General features: G+C 40.4%; 1 protein-coding gene across 5 annotated transcripts; it reads left to right on the top strand.

The window, feature by feature from the left end:
* The first annotated feature begins 111 nt into the window (after nt 1–111).
* Nucleotides 112–17,854, top strand: trim33l (tripartite motif containing 33, like). Of its 5 annotated transcripts, XM_067509189.1 has the most exons (15): nt 113–308; nt 1,883–2,387; nt 2,462–2,524; nt 4,917–5,085; nt 7,663–7,789; nt 8,362–8,478; nt 8,839–8,953; nt 9,211–9,357; nt 11,398–11,509; nt 12,238–14,273; nt 15,971–16,161; nt 16,338–16,440; nt 16,523–16,579; nt 16,721–16,834; nt 17,315–17,854. In XM_067509189.1, exons 3-15 carry the CDS (start codon nt 2,465–2,467, stop codon nt 17,564–17,566), a joined length of 3,600 nt encoding a protein of 1,199 aa, XP_067365290.1. In that variant the 5' UTR covers nt 113–308; nt 1,883–2,387; nt 2,462–2,464; the 3' UTR covers nt 17,567–17,854. The 5 variants fall into 5 exon arrangements, with proteins under 5 accessions (XP_067365293.1, XP_067365290.1, XP_067365289.1 ...); XM_067509192.1 differs by lacking the exon at nt 1,883–2,387 and having other exon boundaries at nt 112–308; nt 16,523–16,640; nt 17,315–17,453; XM_067509188.1 differs by lacking the exon at nt 1,883–2,387.
* The last annotated feature ends 1,067 nt before the right edge of the window (nt 17,855–18,921 follow it).

Raw genomic sequence — 18,921 nt, 5'->3', positions numbered from 1 at the left:
CCGAATACCTCTTGGCTTATGCGCCCGAAGAAGAGTTTTCAGTCATTTGACTGGGCGCCATGTTGCAGTACAGTATCCAGCTCTTTTAATACATCCATGCTTCGAAGTGAGGCGTCCTTTGGAAACGCCCATCTTGCTCGACACAATCCTGGGTGTCCGACGTAACTTCACCACCGTTAGAAGGGACCGTAATGTGACTACATCTGAGCAAAGACTTTTATGTTTCTTCCCATTTTCTTCACGTTTTTAGCAGACGGGGAGTCGCCGGACAGGAGGAGACGGACACAACGTTTGCACCCAACGTTACGGTGAGTCGACATCTGTCGAGGGTAGTTAGTTAGTTAGCTACTTAGCTAGATAGCTAGTTCGATAGTTAAGACTAAGTTGAGGTAACGAAAGAAAACTCAAAGTGTCTCCACTCGACTTCACGTTGACACGATTTACACACCACCCGCACATTTTGTAGCACAAAAGAGCATCAGTTATTTTTTTTTTTAGGCGCCGTTGAGTTCATTTTACTGTAGGTCCAGTTTTCCATTTTCTGCACCTCTTACTTTTTCACAAAGGGCCGAAATTTCTGGGGCCCTAAGCAAATTTTTTCCTAAACCCCCATCTGAAGCCTTTTACCAATGTCATAAAACGATTCAGTAAGGTTTGGAGCTGGATCATTGGACTGTCAGCAACTGCAAATATATCGTTAGAATATAGGGGCTATTTATTGAAAAAGTTTTAAAATTACTTAGTGTACAATATTTTTCAGAAATTCATAAATCTTTGTTTTCTGATTTCTAATACCATACACCATATAAAATCAAGCCTATAACATTTGTCAAATGGTTATGTTAATTTGAGACTAATAATAAACAGAAATGGTTTATTATGTCTTATCTGTATATCTACATGTTTAATCTTAACATTCCACATGTAGCTCAAGAGTTAAATAATAATAATAATAATAATAATAATAATATTACTACTCAGAAAAAGTCATATGTTTCAGGTGATTTTTCATGTGCAGAATTTCAAAGCGTAAGCATTTGAACTGGGTCTCTACACAGATCTGGTTCCCACTGTGTTAAAACCCTGTTGAAATGAATGAAGAGGGCAGTGTAAAGTGCAGCCTTACCAGGTGCTGGACAACAAAGAGTGTTTGTTTAGAGGTGTAGTGATGGTCATGTTGTCAGGATCCACGACTTCACTCCCTCCCTCAGGACTTTTATTTTGCAACCATTTCCTGGTCCTGTTACATTGGTCCCGCTTCACTAATCACCACTAATCAGTTTCACCTGCACCCATCACTTAGTCTATATACATCCTCAGTTCCTTCACCAAGCTGCCAGATTGTTTGCTTTTGTTCATCGCGACTTTCCAGCCTTTATAAGAAACTTTTTGTTGCGTTCCACGGTTCGGACCACGCTATGTTTATTGACCTGTCTCTGCATGCCGCTCTGTATTAGTGAGTACAACCCCCTATTGACTCTCTGTGTTACCGACTTGGTAAATTATGCCATGGACCCTGAGTATTGCTAAGTTCCCGTAAGGAACCAAGCTATCATCACGGACCTCATGAAAGAGAACGCTTTCCATGCCATACTCATTTTTAATTCCATGTCTCGCCCATTTTTAATTCATTGCCACGCTCATGTTCTATTCGTCCCATGTGTAAGTGCCTATTGCTCCATATGACTTTCTACCTGTGAGACTCAGGCTACTGTAAGGAACTTTTGATTATTGTGCCAAGCATCACGGACTTCCTCAGCATCACCTAGTGCAGATGCTCAATGAAAGGGATTTTGGATATTATTGGATGTTGTCACCAAGGGGTTTTGGAATTGTGATCTCTGTGCAACTAAGAGGATTTTGAAGTTCTGTTTCTCACCAGGGACTGGAAATCACTCATGTCTACATTCCACGCACACACTGCCAGGACCACCACTTCACTCCTCCCGTTGAGATCCTTATCTCCCCTTCAGGCTCAGCTCGTTTCCCCACGCACTATAACTGGAGATCAGCGAGTCGGAGGGCTTACCAGTTCAACATCCTGCTTGCCAACAATAACCTTCTTTAATAAAACTAATTAACACTGAGGAGTCATGTCAAGCATCTTATTGGGTCCAACCCTAAGAACTATTCCCTTTACATGTGGTGAAGCGCAAAGCTTGACTTGCAGGTCTTATACTGGTGGTTCTTCTCAGTGGGGAACGTGCAGGAAGCTCATCAGAACCTGCAGACACTTTACCATTGAAGGACATCTTGTCAGTGGTGTAGTGTTTTTAATAGGTTTTCCTGTGGCTTCATTGGGAACAATTCAAACATCAGATCTACTGCAATTTCTACCTGAGCAGAGTTTTTTTTGCTCTGCGAAGCAGCTGGGCAGCACGTTTTAGGTTGTTTCTCTGATGAATAAATGTTCTTACGCACTAATCAGGTTGTATTTAATTCCTCTTTTTCTGTCTTTCAGGATATGAGAGCTAACCTCAACATGGAGAAAACAGAACATTCAGAAAATGGCTTCAGCCAGCAGGTAGATGAAACTCTGATCCTGGACCCCCAGTGATCTGGCTCTAGAACATAAGATCAATGGCTTTTGGCTTGTCCCTTTTTAGGATTTTGATTTGGCACGTGGTTTTACACCGGGATGCCATTCCTCCCGCAAGGCTCCCATTTCTATCCAGGGTCAGGACTGGCTACGAGGTAGCCCTTGGTGGCTGGGTGGGGCCACCTATAGCATATCGCAGCATAATAACAGTAATAATAATAATGCTAATAATAATAATCATAGTAGTAGTAAATATATGCATTTAAGTCCAGTGTTTCATGAAACCATTGGTAAAGAAGTCATCAGAATATCTTCATACCAATAGTGAATTTCTGTGAAGAATAAAAGGAAATGAATATTATTTATTTATTCTTATGTATGTAAACTTGCACAATATTTCAAACATTGGTTTCTTGATGTTCTGTTTACATAGATTACAGATCTCATAATCAGTCCTCAAGATCTCTTAACTTAAATTCAGCTTCTTGTAAGCAGCAAATCTCAGCCTTCCTAAAAATCAATATGAAAACATCGACATCAAAATGTCCATGATTTTTAAACATTGTCCTCATTATGAATGGGAGTTAAATGATTAAACTCTGAAAGACTGTCAATTATAATTATGTTATTATGGGAAAGTATTTGACTTTGTAGTTTAAGGCAATAATAATAAAAAAAAAATCATATATTTTTAATTTGTATTTAAAAAAAAAAATCATGTTGACAATTTTAAGCAATTGTTCAGACCTCAAACGTAGCAGTGTTTGAAGAACAAAAGTCCCAGTTGCTAATTTGAGAGCTTTGAGGAGCGGTGACGGTGATTGTTGTTGCCTTATGACGTCTTTGGAGATGATCTAACAGTTGGCATTTTAGTAATTTTATGCTGGACGTGTTCAGTACCGCAAAACGCTGCGTGGCCTTCAATTATGTCATTAATTAAGTCAGCACAAGTGCTCCGTGCAGGCCTAGTGTGTGCTAGCCATTGTGTTTACTGCTTAACCCCTTGTATGCCCCCTTGTTGATGATGAGCTCACTGTTTAGAAAGAACTGCAGGTTTATAGCCCAGTGGCGCTAAATAGCCACACTCAGGGTTTTGGAAATAGTGAGGTGTCATTTTTATGTTTCCTTTTCATGATGATTGGGGAAAAATTGGATAACAAAAGCTTTAAAAACAAGTCAGTGGGCAGTAACATAAACTGTGAACCAGTAATATATTGGACTCAGGTTAAAGGTTCCAGTGAACAATTCAAACAACACCTGTTTCCTCTCAACTTCTCTTGTCAACATTACATTCTTTCTGTTCCGATCCCTCTATTTTCACTGCCTGTCCCTTTCTGTGACTCCTCACTTATTTCCCCTGCTTAAGACATTATTTACCACCTTTTTATTTCATCTTTTGTCTTGAGTTTGCACCATTAAAGAAATCTCTCTTAAGAGTATAGAAATGGATATGAGTTGACTATGTCTCTATGATTATGCTGTTTGTAATAGTAAATTGTAACATAGATGTGATTCTTGTAAATCACTTGGGTAGAAAACCTGTTTACATAATGATTTTTATGATTCCAGTGATCTTCTAAATTGCCATTTGGAAGCAAAACACATCACACAACAAACTTTTTTTTAAATTGAAAGTCACCTTTTAATAGAACTTTCTAGCAGCTAGTTTAACTGAACGTTAATGGCACTACAACTATAGTGGTCCAGAGAATACAAAGCAATATCTGATGTTTATGACATGATTTTAAATTAAAGTTTTTCTGTCATGGAACCTTTTGAAGTACATTGCTCAAATCAATAAAGTGAAATTTAGATTGAAAGGTAAGTGAATTTCCCAACAGGTCTTAAATGTAGCATGGATATGGGCAGGGTTGGACCATAGAACCCTGGTGACATACTGGATGTTCGCGGGGCTGGACTGTCCCACTTCACATGATCTGCAGCATTTCCGTTTCTGATAGCAAGCAAAAGTCAGTCAGCAAGACTCAGACCAGTAAATAAAAAGTGTTGGACCATGGCGCGCTGTAGTGTTTATATATGTAGATTACAACTATAAGTTCGGAGAGTCACAGTTTAATTGACTTTATGTTGGGATCAATTTTCTTCTTTTACAATTGTATTGTGTTTGAATCTTAAATGATACCACCGTGGAGTGCGGATTACATTTCAATGTAATCTGTCGATTAAGTTATTGTATTATGGTTTAGACTATATTGATGTGTGATTTTGTCTGTATCACCCACTTTTTTTTTTTTAAATTTAAAATAGCACAGTTTTTGTAAAATGTGGATATAGATTCTGATCTGTGCTGTCTTCTCTCAAATTGCCAGCTCCTCCCACAGCTTCATTAACAGCCCCCTCTCCCCTGTCTCCTCAGTGTAATAGCTGTGATGCTCCCTCCTTCAGTGGCTGGTGTCTGGACTGTCATGAAGCACTGTGTGAAGACTGTGTTTCAGCTCATCGAAGAGTCTCGGTCACCAGATCCCACCGGCTTCTGAACCACCCACCAGCGGGACCGAGAACCACCACATGTCAGAGAGTCATAGGTACTTCACAGTCCGGAGTCCACACTATTATCCAGTCCAAACTGTGTTTTAGTGTTCATATAAACTGAAACCTTCAATAATGTGTTTAAATTGTTATCCATACCAGAACTGTTTTTATGTAATTTATTTAACTATTAATTAACAAAATTAATACCACCGGCTGCATGTACATGCTCTTAGTTAGCCAAGTAACTTGAAGTCTTTGTATACATGCAGTAGAGTAATCTGATTTATCCTCTGCGTCTGACGTATTGTGGAGACAAGGCTTATAGACTGTTTACATGTATTTTCGTCAATACAATGTGCACTAAGCGCCTCCAGATTCTACAGTGCATCCAGAAAGTTTTCCCAGCACTTGACTTTTTCCACATTTTATGTTACAGCCTTATTAGAAAATGGATCAAATTCATTATTTTCCTCAGTTCTACAAGCAATACCCTATAATGACAATGTAAAAAGTTTGTTTGAAATCTTTGCAAATTTATTAAATTAAAAAATATATATATATATATATATATATATATATATATATATATATATATATATATATATATATATATATATATATATATATATTCACCGCCTTTCCTTAATACTTTGTTGAAGCACCTTTAGCAACAATTACAGCCTCAAGTCTTTTTGAGTATGATGCTACAAGCTTGACACACCTATTTTTGGGCAGTTTCTTCCATTCCTCTTTGCAGTACCTCTCAAACTCCATCAAGTTGGAGGGGGAGCATCAGTGCACTGCCATTTTCAGATCTATCCGGAGATGTTCAATCAGGTTCAAGTCTGTGGTCTGGCTGGGACACTCAAGGACATTCACAGAGTTGTCCCTTAGCCACTCCTTTGTCTGCTTGGCTGTGTGCTCAGGGTTGTTGTCCTGGTGAAAGATGAATAGTCGCCCCAGTCTATGGTCTAGAGTGTTCTGGAACAGGTTTTCATCAAGGATGTCTCTGTACATTACTGAATTCATGTTTCCCTTGATCCTGACTAGTTTCTCAGTTCCTGCCACTAAAAAAAACATCCCCACAGCACCATGCTGCCACCACCATGCTTTACTGTGGGGATGATATTGGCCAGGTGATGAGCGGTGCCTGGTTTCCTCCAACCATGACACAGGCAGGCTGTCATGTGCTCTTTCCTGAGGAGTGGTTTCCATCTGGCCACTCCAACATACTGGCCCAATTGGTGGAGTGCCGCAGAGATTCTTGTTCTTCTGGAAGGTTCTCCTCTCTCCACAGAGAAATGCTGAAGCTCTTTCAGAGTGACCATCAGGTTCTTGGTCAACTCTGTGACTAAGGCCCTTCTCTTTCGATCCCTCAATTTGGCCAAGGCCCGCTTCAGGAAGAGGTGGTTCCACACTTCTTCCATTTACAGATGATGGAGGCCACTGTGCTCATTGGGACCTTCAATTCTGCAGAAATCTTTGTGTACCCTTCCCCAGATCTGTTCCTTGATACAATCCTGTCTCTGAGGTCTACAGACAATTCCTTGATTTGGTTTGTGCTCTGACATGCACTGTTAACTGTGGGACCTTAGACAGGTGTGTGCTTTTCTAAAACATGTACAATCAACGGAATATCCCACAGGTGGACTCCAATCATGTGGTAGACACATCTCAAGGATGATCAGTGGAAACACGATGCACCAGAGCTCAATTTTGAGTGTTTTAGCAAAGGCCATGAAAACTTATGTACATTTGTTTTTTATTTTAAATAAATTAGCAAAGATTTCTAACAAACTTCTTTCACATTGTCATTATGGGGTATTGTTTGAGTTTTGAGGAAAATGATAAATTTAAAATATTTATTACATGCTGTGTTCTTTACTTTTAAATATGTACATTTATTGCATTAAAGTCGATTCTAAGGTAACCAGATAACTCAGCTTTCTCTGATAATCAGGGAACAGTGTTTGCATGCACTTAAAAAACTGCCTACTAGAAATTTACATATATACATGCAGCAGATTTCTCTTATACCTCTGACCACTTCTGGAAGCATTGATCTCTTTTAGATTTGAGGCACTTTGTGTTTAATTTTCAGTCTGACTGTTTTAATATTTAAGTAGCATTGCTCTGTTTAAATCTTTCCCTGTCCCATCTGCAGCCTTTTGTTATGCACGCATGCTGTTACAGAAAGATGATTAGAAACCTGGTTATTTACATGGTAAAGAAATCAGCGTTCTACGACAGAAACCTGGGGAAATCAGTTTTCCCTTATCCCCTACCAGCTAAACACTGATATTTTTATGTTCAAGATGCAAGCATTAAAAAAAAGTGTAAAACTCAACTAATAATGGTTGCTAAAAAAATAAAGGGCAAAAATCCATCTGAAACACAAATACAAGATGAATAATCCATGATTCACAAACTGAATGAGAATCAACAGGATTATTTTTCCCAGAATTAGTTAAGTCCCATGAATAACTGGACCCTGGATTCCTCTTTCTGATTCTTGGTCCTTTTATTTACCACAGGTGGATCTGTTTTGTCACTGATTCTGTGCTGCTGTGAAGTTCTGAGGATCAGTGCTATATCTTGTTGTTGCAGGATGTTAACTGTGTCTGTTTTAGGAGACCCCTCCACTCCTCCCACCAAGTTCTGCAGACTCCACCCGTCTGAGCCACTCAAACTCTTCTGCCTAACCTGCAACCAGCTCACCTGTCGAGACTGTCAGCTCATGACCCACATGAATCACAGGTACACAGGCAGCAAGAAACGCTCATGTCGGCCTTTATGCATGGAGTTATTTGGCATTGAATATATTGCAAACATTGTACTCTATTCTACCAAATTACACCTGAACTTGTTCACATGTTAAATCTTAAAATATCCTAAATCCAAAGACTAATTAGACCTTAAAAACTCTTAAAACATCTGAAATTGTATTTGGATTGTATTCTAATATTTTTAGTCAACTCACTGCAGTCCAGCTTGCACATGCAGAGCAGGAAGCACAACATATGAAACTGGAGATCAGCACCAGAATGTGGAAATGCAGCCTACCACTGCCCACTTGTGCCACCCGAACATTAAAAACAAACGTATCCTTCACAGCGAAGCTGATATGCTGAAAACACTGGAGGAAGCCGAGAGTTAATCAGAGTTAACTGGAAAGAAATTACGGCATAATCCAAGTGACAAATGAAAGTTTAGAAAGTAAGCTGTTTGTTCTGGGTCCTGAGTCTAAAGTGATCTAACATGTTTATTTCAGAAGTTTGAATAAACATTAAAATGGTCAGAATTAGTTTTGATCTGCTGCCTCCTCACAGGTATGAGTTTGTTGGTGAAGCATTGGACAGTCTGAAGAAGCAGCTTGAAGATCAGGTTCAGCCAATCCGAGCACAGAGAGAGACATTGAGACAGACTCTGCAGGACATGGAGACCAGGTAATGCCATTCAACATTCCTCTAAACCTCTGTATGATAAACCCCTGAGAGTTTAGTTTGTGGTTTCGAGCCATTTCAATAAAATAATTTTTCTGTGCCATCTTCGGAGTTCACTGTTGTTTTCTTTCTATATCATCCATCTAATGCAAAGACTTTTTGTTCTCCCATGTCTGAATGAATATATTAATGTAAAAGCTTGGTGGATGACTTCTAAAGAGCAGTAATGTTTCCTAATCTTTAACAGGCTACAACTTTTAAAACTACTTTAAATTGACAGTTTAAGCCAGAGCCTTCACTGAGTTTTCCTTTAAACTTAGAAGCTCTAACTAAAGTCACCTGCTTTGTGTGGTTGTGTCTCAGGCTACAGGATATTGTTCAGTATGAGTGTAGTCTGAAGTTTGAGCTGCAGCAGTCGTTCAGTCTCCTTCAGCAGCACTTGACAAAACGCATGGAAGACGTGATGAAAAATATTCAGGTAATTTACAAAAATCTCACTTTATCACCATGACAGTTTTTCTTTACCAACTGATTGGTTCTGACTTTTCCAAACAAATGTTCAGCAGTGGAATTTCAATTATTTCAAGTTTCTGATGTTCTTTAATGTCAAACTATAAAAGCTCTAATTTTGCTACAATAAAAACCCTATAACACACAGACCCCATCAACTTAAATCATAAAGTTTGTAAGTTGTTCTACAGCTATTTGAATGTGAACATCTTTGTATCTGAGCAGAAGGTGTATGAGTCGGAGTGTGAGTGGATTCACAGGAGGATGGTGAAGCTGAAGCAGCTGCAGCGTAGTCAACAGTCAGTAACTGAAATGGGAGAAAAAGCCAAAAATACTAATGACCTGCCTGCCCTGATTGCTTACAGAGCACAGGTAAGATATCTGATTATTGTGTTTAAGGGTAAAAAAGGGTTTTATTCAAGGCCAGAATTTGACTTTGAGCAGTTCAGTTTTGTTTGTCTACAGTGAAATGAAAAGATGTGATGTAAGCTCTGGAAAAGGCACCAAAAAGACTGGTGAGGTTATTTTGCCAGCTGTGGGTTTAAAGTCAAGGATGAACTGAATCAAAACTTTTAATCCAACATGAAGGAAAATGCAAAAGTTTATCTGCAGAGGTACAGTCAAAACAGAACAGAGCAGAAACTGATGTTGGGATATTTACTGAGCTCAACTAGAATTTAAAGACGAGTGTGGCTCAATTGGTTAGTAGAGCAGTTGTCCATGAACCCAGTGGTTTGATTCCCAGATACTCATGGCCAAATGTCAATGTCAGCCAGCGGCACTGGTGGTGAGAAGGACAAACACTTGTTTACATGTATCAGAATGTGATTCTAGAAAGTTCAGCTATTAATCTACATATTAAAGGAAAAATGGGGAGCAGGTCATAAAATCTATGTACTATTAGCAGAATTTCTAATGCAGCTATGAGAAATGAAAATAAAAACTCACTAATTATGTAACGTATGCAAATTACATTTAACACATATTTACTAGACAAGTACAAAGTAGAAGAATAAGGAAGTCGTTTACACCCAAACACTGAATGAAACTCTTATTCAGTGGAATAGTTGATGGTGTATAAATTTGATCTACATTTTGCTATGAATCCCAAATTATCATCTCTAGTTTAACAAGCATTTATACATCAGCTACTTAGAATGTACTTGCACATTAGTAAGTGTATACCTGCAAGTGAGGTACTTGTGACCCACCGTTTATTCTGGATGGTGACTTCTCCTGGATGATCTGTTTGCTTCTGAAGTCTTGCAGGTGTCTGTGGAGGCTACGTCCAGTGGTCCAGGTGTGACTCTCACAGACATAATGTATGATGGCTATCCAGAGGACCTTTGAAGAAAGTTATGACAGTAACATGTAAATTTGATCTACATTTTATCAAATTTACATGTGTAAAACTAAAAACAAAGACTGATACTTACAAGAACGATTCATAAATCTCTGCCTTTTTGCAACAACCCAAAAATAGATGGGTATCTTTCAGCCATTGCACAGGTACAGTGCTTCCTCTAACTTTGCTGCCTTTAACAAAAACACATGAGTTTGAGATTTACAAATAAAATGATTTTTTTTTTTATTTGATACTTCTAATAGCCTCTCAAATCCTAGTCAGTGTGGATAGGAGTATCTGGTCCATCTGGCCCTGATGGCCCCTGACCACAGACAGAAGTCACCACAAGACATTTTCCCTGTTGTTTTTTTATTTATATATTATCAATAATTGAAGCTAATATTTACATTTACATTTAGCCATTTAGCAGACGCTTTTATCCAAAGCGACTTACAAGTGAGGTACAAGGCAGCAAAAATCTAAGTCAAGGAGAAAACATCAAAGCAAAGTCCTATGAGAAAAGTGTTCACAGTTCACGAGATACAAGTGCAAGAGAGCAGAAAGGTTTATTTTTTTTTATTTTATTTTTTTTAAAGATTTAAGTGCATAGGAAGATGCGGAAGAGTTCAGTTTTCAGCAGTTTTTTGAATATTGGGAGAGAATCAGCTGAGCGTGCAGCGTTTGGTAGCTCGTTCCACCATCGTGGGATCATTGCGCTGAACAGTTTTGCTTGGTGTCTTCTATGCGGTGCTGGAACATAAACTTCATGTGTTTGAACAAGGATCTCCAGGATTTGGTACAGCTAGTTTCTGAAAAACAGTTTCAGCAGAAAACAGCTGTTATTTCACTGGGTCACAGACTGGTTTGATTCACAGTTAATGTTGCTGTAGCTTCAGTTTCATGTGAGGCATGTTTCTCTCTCATGTCTCTCTGCACAGGTTGATCCTGATGAAACATCACGAAGAGAAAATTATTATTTCTAGTTGACCTGTGTCTCTATCCTCACAGAAGAGTAAAGAGCACCGATACAGAACTAGTTTGACATAGTTGTGTTTCTAATTCACCAGATTGAGTGTGAACTGAAGGATCTTCCAGATCAGGATGTATCTCCCCCTGAGACCATGCCTCAAATGAAGGTTGTCACTGAGAGGAGCTCAGTGGAAGCCCTTTTAAACTTTGGTAAGTTTACATTAGACCGCTTTATTAGGACCACCTGTATATCTGCTAATTAATGCAATGATCTAATCAACCAGCCATGTGGCCACAGTGTGTAATATAATAACTAAATGAAAATAGAATTTGGTCTTTTCTATGTTCTGACGAAGCATGGAGCTGTTGGTCTGATGTTTCCTGATTTAGTTAGCTAAGGTTGGACGATGTAGTAAAACAATGAAATAATTTTTTAGATAAATCTTTCATGTAAAAATGTTTCTGTATAATTCACCTCTGTTTTGCAGCTCATTCATCGACATCTCATGCCATTATCTAGTAATTTCCCAGTTGGGTTTTGTTTCTTGATCATATGTGATGATAGTAAGAAACACCCAGCCTACTTGTCAACATGCTAGTTTCTTCGTCCACTTTCAACCACCTCCTCTGCTGATTAGTAATGTGAAATCAGTATGGTTTCATTGCTGTATTGATTTGAATATGATTATTTGTTCAGTCCTATAATTTTCAATAAATTATTTGTCAGATGCTCTTATACAGAGCAACTTACAAGTGAAGTACAAAGCAGCAAGCAGCTCAGTCAGGAGAAGGAAGTAAACCTGATGAATTGGCTCTGTGTCTTAGGAGGGACTGTGCTCTGCACCTTCTGCCTAGGAGACCAGAGAGTCCTCCTGCACAAACTCTGAGACAGCAGTGTTCTGGTTGTATCATCTGCTGATGCTGTGTTTGGTTTCCAGGTCATCTTGATATTGCGTGGATCCCCTTCTCTGTGTCACGTACCTCCAGTCACAACAAAGAGACTTCAGGCACCACCACCACCTCCGCCATCACCATCAGTCCTCCCATCTCCACTTGCAACATTCAGTCTGCAACAACCAATGACCCTAATTCACCTTTTCCATCAAACTCTCTTGCAGTGTTGTTGAAATCCTTGTCCTGTAACTTATTTCCTGCAACTAGCTCCACCTCAGAATCAAGCTCCGCCTCCTGCTCCTCCTCTTCCACCTGTCTGCTACCTTCCTCTAGGGCCCACCTCCAAACTGTATCCATCAGCAACGACTGCTCACCTTTACCAGTAAACCAATCCTCTATGCCCTCAAAGTCCTTGTCTGGTCAGTTGCATTGTTCTTCCTCGTCATCATGCTCCTCCTCCACTGTTCCTGCTCCTCTTTCCTCCAACTGTCCAACACCCTCCTGTAGTTCTCTAGTGTCAAATAGGAACACCAGTAACTGTATCTCAGGTGTTCCAGTGAACTTTCATTCTACGTCAGGTCAGTTAAGTCTTCCACCTTCTTCCTCCTCCATTACAAACTCCTCCATTGCTCCTCCTACCTTCACCCCAACCCACCGCAACCAAATTACGAATGACATTTTTGGAAACAAGCATCCCACCTCTTTGCACGATCAGTTGGTTTGTCCTCCCTTTACCTCGTTCTCTTCCTCATCCACTGTAACGCCTCCGACCTTCACCTATCCAGCACCTACCTGCAAACCACTCATCCAAAGGACCGCCAAGGACACTCGCTCACTTGTTCCATCCCGGAAGTCCTCAGTGCATCAGGTTTATCCTCCATCTTCCTCATCATTGTGCTCAACCTCATCATCATCATCATCATCATCATCCCCCTTCTTATGGGCCCCCACCTGCACTGCACGTGTCCCCACTCAGTTGAGTCCTGCTGTCTCGTCCTGTGAGAACATCAGCCAATCCAGGAGCAGTCCAGTCACCTCCACTCAACACATCCAACCAATGGTCTCCTCGACTATGATGACAAATTCAAACCAGGTGCAGATAAAATGTGTCCAGCCAGTGAAACTTCAGCCTTTCCAGTCCAATTTCCCACTATCAGCAGGTTCCTCTGTGTCCTGTACTGTTCTCAAACCCGCCCCACAATCCATTGTTCTGCAACGACCACCAGCTCCTCATCCAAACCAGTCTCTTCAGAACCAGTCTCCTGTTGTCTTGCTGACTGACAGCAAAACAGTATACCAGCTGTCCTGCTGGCCTGTCAGCCTCCCCTCACCTGGTCCTCTGCTTCCCATGCTGACCTACAGCTTACCTGAGAAAACCTGCTCCAAACAGCAGAAACAGTGCAGCCCACTGGGAAATACTCTTCCTAGACATGTCAGTCTGATCTCAGGAAGTGACCAGATACTTCCTGCCACAGCAGAAAACTATGTATTTGTCGGATCAAGCCAGGCAGTATCACCAAACCAAAGACTGCACCACCAAACAACAAGCAAAGACAGGAGCTCTGTGACACCCCCTGCCCCTCTGACATCTGTTCAGGGTGTCCTCTCTGATGTCAGACCTGATTTGTCCTCACTGAAACATGAGCAGCAGCAGAGTCGCGTGGTAAAGGCCATGGCGGACTCGGCCTGTGATCGCAGTGTCCAACAGGTAGAGGCAAGGCAGCAAGAACCTGTAGAGAACGAACCAAACTCCACCATGAGTGAAGAAACCAAACCTGAGGGGAAACTATCTGCATGTGAAGCAACATACAGTGACTCTGAAGAACCGGAGTCTGTGACTGGACAGCAGGAGGACTCTGGAGATCCGAAGATTGTGACTGGACAGCAGGAGGACTCTGAAGAACCGGAGTCTGTGATTCGACAACAAGACTGCAGTTTGAGCCACTTGCAGCCTAAAGTGTTGCTGTTCAGACTTCCTGTTGCCCCGTCTCAACCTGGATGTCCCCTTCCCAGTTTTCGTTTGGTTCCTGGAGTTGCTGAAGATGAGATCTACCTGGAAGAGATAAGTGAGGACTCTCAGGTTGGTGGTCACCTGTCAGTCTTGGTGTTTGATCCAAACTAACTTGACAAAGTACGAACAAAGTAACCACAAAACTCTGTTTCAAACTTACAGCCTTGTAGAGAAAATCATTGTTTAAATGTCTTAATATGTAAGCCACGTGAAAAACCCACAATTAACAAGTTCAAGGTCTTTCTTATACTTAAAGTAGAACTAAAGAAGAACGTTTGATAAATCATTGTCAACAATCCAAGTGCAGACTCTAAAACAATGAGTAGTTTCTGTGTCATGGCATAAATGACAAAATCTGGGCTTAGACACCTCAAGTGTAATCAGTAAAGAAGCTTCAACATCCACGACGTATTTTAGGGTTTATTATCCTTTAAGAGAGAAGAACAGTTCTAAATTTCATACATCACACATTAGTTTTAGAACCTTCTGTTGCTGGGCAGAACATTCTCCACCCTCAGGCTACTGCTTCCAGCCCTTTTCTCCTTTTATGGAAACCTATTCCCTTTTCAGCACTTTGATAAGCACCTGTGAGCATTGAGTGACTCTGGGTCACTACAGTGTGGGATGGTCTGCTGTTAGACAATAACTGACCTTGGAGCAGCTCTGCAAACGATTCAGGACAAAACATGTAAATGACACAAAGTTTGAAAAACATTTTAAACATCCTTCAAAAGTACACCGAGTATAAGTTGTCATAACTGGGTAAAATGTAATCAATTAATCATACTTGATTTTCCGTCAGTCTGTAACCTGGATTACACTGCCTGTGCTGTAGACTACAGCTGAACAATTTAAAAATTGCAAAGCTGCGAGTAAAATGATTTACTCAAATGCAATAATAAGAGAAGCATCCTTCAGGATTCACATGCAGAGAAGTGACTGAGAGTGGATGAAGAAAGTCTCAGACTCAGACAAGTGTAACTTTGGTGCTGCTAACTATAGTGAGGTGTTGTGATGAAGTGACCACGTAGGGTAACAACACAAATGGCCGCCAGCATTTAAATTCCACATGAGCTATGTTTGACTAGTTTGACATGCTTATGCATGGCCAATGTGAACAAGTAGTGTGTATATTCTCTGCAACACTGGGCATTATCGGTTATTGCTTGTTTGCCCTGAATAAAACTTTGAAAGAGGAAGTTTAAAAAAAGTTAAATTGCAATACTGGTACGAAATTGCACTTTATATTTATATTGTTGAGCCCTACCATAGACCGGTGACACACTCATACACATAATTCAACAACACATCACCCAGACACACCAATCCACTGAGTGACCTGTTCCTTCATTCCGAAACATGTTGCCTGCAGCTGTTGGTTCGATCCCTGACTCGTGAGTGTGTGTGATAGTGTGTGATTGCGTGAACATGAGTATGAACGAGAAGCAGTGTAAAGCACTTTGAGTGCCAGTAGGTAGAAAAGCGCTACATAAGTACAGTATAAGTATTTACTGTTTACTTATTCAGAATCACCATAACCAGTGATCTTGCACATGTGCAGTTGACTCTTGCTTACTTCATTCCAAAACACTTATGCTTCTGGTAAGGTCAATATTCTGACCTTTGTCCTGTGGTCTGAAGCTCCAGTGAAACTGTGTCTGGCTGATGTGTTTTAGTTGTTTTCTCTCTCTCTCACACACACACACCACTGTGTTGTGATGTAAGAAGCATCCAGGTGAGACTGTTGTTGCTCTGCTGTGTTTTAGTCCCATGCTGAGGACAAGCCTGATGATTGTGAGAAAATCTCTGAGCCACCTTCGTCACCGGAGTCTCCTGTGACCCTACAGATAGTTTCCTGCTCTGCTTGTGGATCCGCTAATGGTTCAATAATCTGTTTATCCTGTGGTCGAGGGTACCACAGAGAATGTCATGTTCCCCCTGTTGGCCCTGAAATTTGGTAAGAACCACTTTTTTAAATTCTTTATTGTTCAAAACAACAAAAGGGACAATGAACTGATGTGCGATAACAGGAGAAAACAGAAGAAAAAATTTCTTTACCAAAGATTCTCAGATTGTGGTCTTCAGATGTTACAGTGTAGTTTTATCTAGAAAACTTCCTGCTCTGTCTCACAGGTCCGATTGGACCTGTTCATTGTGTCAGGACCTGTTGGATCCCTCAGACTCCTACAACTCCGACAGACCACGAAGTCCCCTTCTCAGTCTGCTGGATCAGAGAGTCAGTTCTCACTATTTTTTTTTGTTTTTTGCATCTTTGTGTTACAATATTTTCAAAGTGTTTTCTTCTGTCGGTGTTTCAGAGGTGTGAGAGTCTGCTGCTCTACCTGAAGGTTGAAGGCTGCGGTCGGCTTTGTCAGGTTGGTTCATCCACAGTAGAGCTGAGCTGGAGCCTCTCACAGCCAGATGTCTGTCCAGCAGGTAGAGCTCTCACAGAACCCACAGAGTTCGATTCTCATAGCTGATGATTCTTTCCTTTTTATGTGTTGTTTTTTTCCTAGTCTGGTCTGAAGCTGGTTTCAGAGCGTCTGACTCGCCACCGTTCTCCTCCTTATTCAGCAGCTGCAGAGTTTCTCTCTGACGTCTGGAGACTGTTCAAGACATCATCACCACAGGTACTCAGGTGGATTATATGCTGTTAACCCGTAATTGTACAGTGTTTTCAGCACAGGATTTATTATGTTTGATCATCTCAGATTGTTCATCTGCCTCTGCTCTGTTCAGTCATCAGGAAACAGTCTGAGGATTCAGTGAATCTGGAACCTTGTGTTTTTTTTAAGTCTCTTAATGTCTTATTTCGGTGCACACAATCTGAGTTTATTCCCTGTAACCTCCTCTTTCTACTGCTCTGACGTGGTTAAAAATTACAAAACAAAACCACATTTCACTTTCAACAATCTAAGAATTTTAACTTCACAGGATTCAAAGCTTTTCACCATTGAAATAAAACTTGGATGTAAATCACATTTTTTACATCAGTTGATACATTACATCAGTTTTTTATTATTGATTCAGTCGGTCTTTATATCACCAGAGGACAATCTATGAAGAGTGTTAACTGCCTGACCTATCACTCATCGTTTCGTTTACTCCAGGACACCACCTTGAACAAACTGCAGGAGGATTTTCATATCAGGTTGGTGGAAACATTCGGTTCAGAGCTTACTCCTTCACTGCTGATGCCACCAAATGAAGACTCTCACCAGCAGCATCCGAATGACCAGATCACCAGCGAGTCCAAACTGAAGGAGACGAGGAAGCGACTGAGGCAGTTTTTGGTCCTAATGGGAACTTCCAGAGCCAAGAGAATGAAGAGAGATGTGATCGGGGAAGGACGCAAAAGATAAGTCCTTCAGAGTTGCACGTTTTATGCTAGAAACTAGAGGATAGGTTGTCTGATCTCCAAACAACCAGCAAATGTTACTGTCAGTCAATCTGGCAATTACCTGAAACTCAGACTGTGCTGAATTGTTTCTGAATGTGGATTTATTTAGTTTGAATGTTTCTTCAGCTACCAGCAGAGTTTGTACGGGGGCTGGAAATCATTGAAAATGCTTGAATTTTAATGTTGTCTTCAAGCTCTAAAATGTGCTTGAATATTAAATAAAGGTATTGAATGTCTTTTACAACAAGTAGCACTTGGACTGAGTAGATTTTTTAATTTTTACTTTTCATGTGTGACCCTGCCCTGAGTCAGACATGATGGCGCCAACATGCCGGGAGGTTGTTTTTTTTAAAGAGTGTTGGTTCCAAAATTATAAAATGCAAAGCATGAATAAAACGGGACCAAATCCAAGCACAGCCTTCTGCAGAAAAGACATACAACTGTGGGAAAGTCACATGAAAGGTGTGTTGTAGTGTAACGTTAGACCAATGACCAAAAAAATTGATTCTAGTTGTTTGTAGCATATTGATATTTTTTATTTTTATTTTTGATTTTAAGAGATTATTTTTCATTATCTCAAAATATCAACAGCTTGTGGGTTGTCCCTTCAGGGGTCGCCACAGCAGAACGTGTTCGAACCAACAGCCGACTGCATCACAATCCAATGCTTTTACCACTGAGCCAATTATCTATATTGTGCAAATATTTTGAGAATTGACCTTGAAAGTTCTTAAATTCAAACTTTAAAAAGTTCCCCTGTAATAGTGCTAGACATGATACGTAAATAACACATTTTGATCCTAAACCTCCAAAGACTCCACAACTTACAAACAATATTTTAGATCCATTCATTTTCTGCACATTGTAGTGTGTCTACATAAATAGGTTTTAGTTAGATATATATTTTATACTATTTGGAGGTAATGTTGGGAACTCGTGGGTGTTTTAACTGGTGGGGATGCAGTTCTGGAGCAGAGAGATGGGTCTGTTCAGTCTCATTAAATCAGAAATGTGGAAAAGGGCCAAAACTACTTCCTCCAATACAAACCCATTGACCAATCACAGACTGACGGGGGCTGTCAGCACTGGGACACGCCCTTCTCAGACTGTATATTAAGACCAGCCAGAAGTCAGGACCTGACAGAACTGCCTTGAACAGTCTGAATCCAGTCCTAATAGTGGTGGAGGCAAACAGTTGGGTGGTGGTGATGAAGCAGAGAGTGTACACCAATATCCTGCTCCTGGAAGCTCACGACGTTGGCCAGTCCGGTACCTACATTAAACTACAGCTTTCTAGTACATTAGAGGTAAGTATTG

Source organism: Channa argus, chromosome 7 (assembly GCF_033026475.1).
Source record: "Channa argus isolate prfri chromosome 7, Channa argus male v1.0, whole genome shotgun sequence".
Taxonomy (NCBI): domain Eukaryota; kingdom Metazoa; phylum Chordata; class Actinopteri; order Anabantiformes; family Channidae; genus Channa; species Channa argus.
This window is presented reverse-complemented; position numbering and strand designations above follow the sequence as displayed.

Bases quoted from the DNA above. Each gene is read 5' to 3' on its own strand.
- trim33l (XM_067509188.1), top strand. From the start codon at position 2,465: ATGAGAGCTAACCTCAACATGGAGAAAACAGAACATTCAGAAAATGGC. The intron at 8,479-8,838 runs GTAATGCCATTC...GTTGTGTCTCAG, and splicing joins CTGCAGGACATGGAGACCAG to GCTACAGGATATTGTTCAGT. The intron at 8,954-9,210 runs GTAATTTACAAA...GTATCTGAGCAG, and splicing joins ACGTGATGAAAAATATTCAG to AAGGTGTATGAGTCGGAGTG.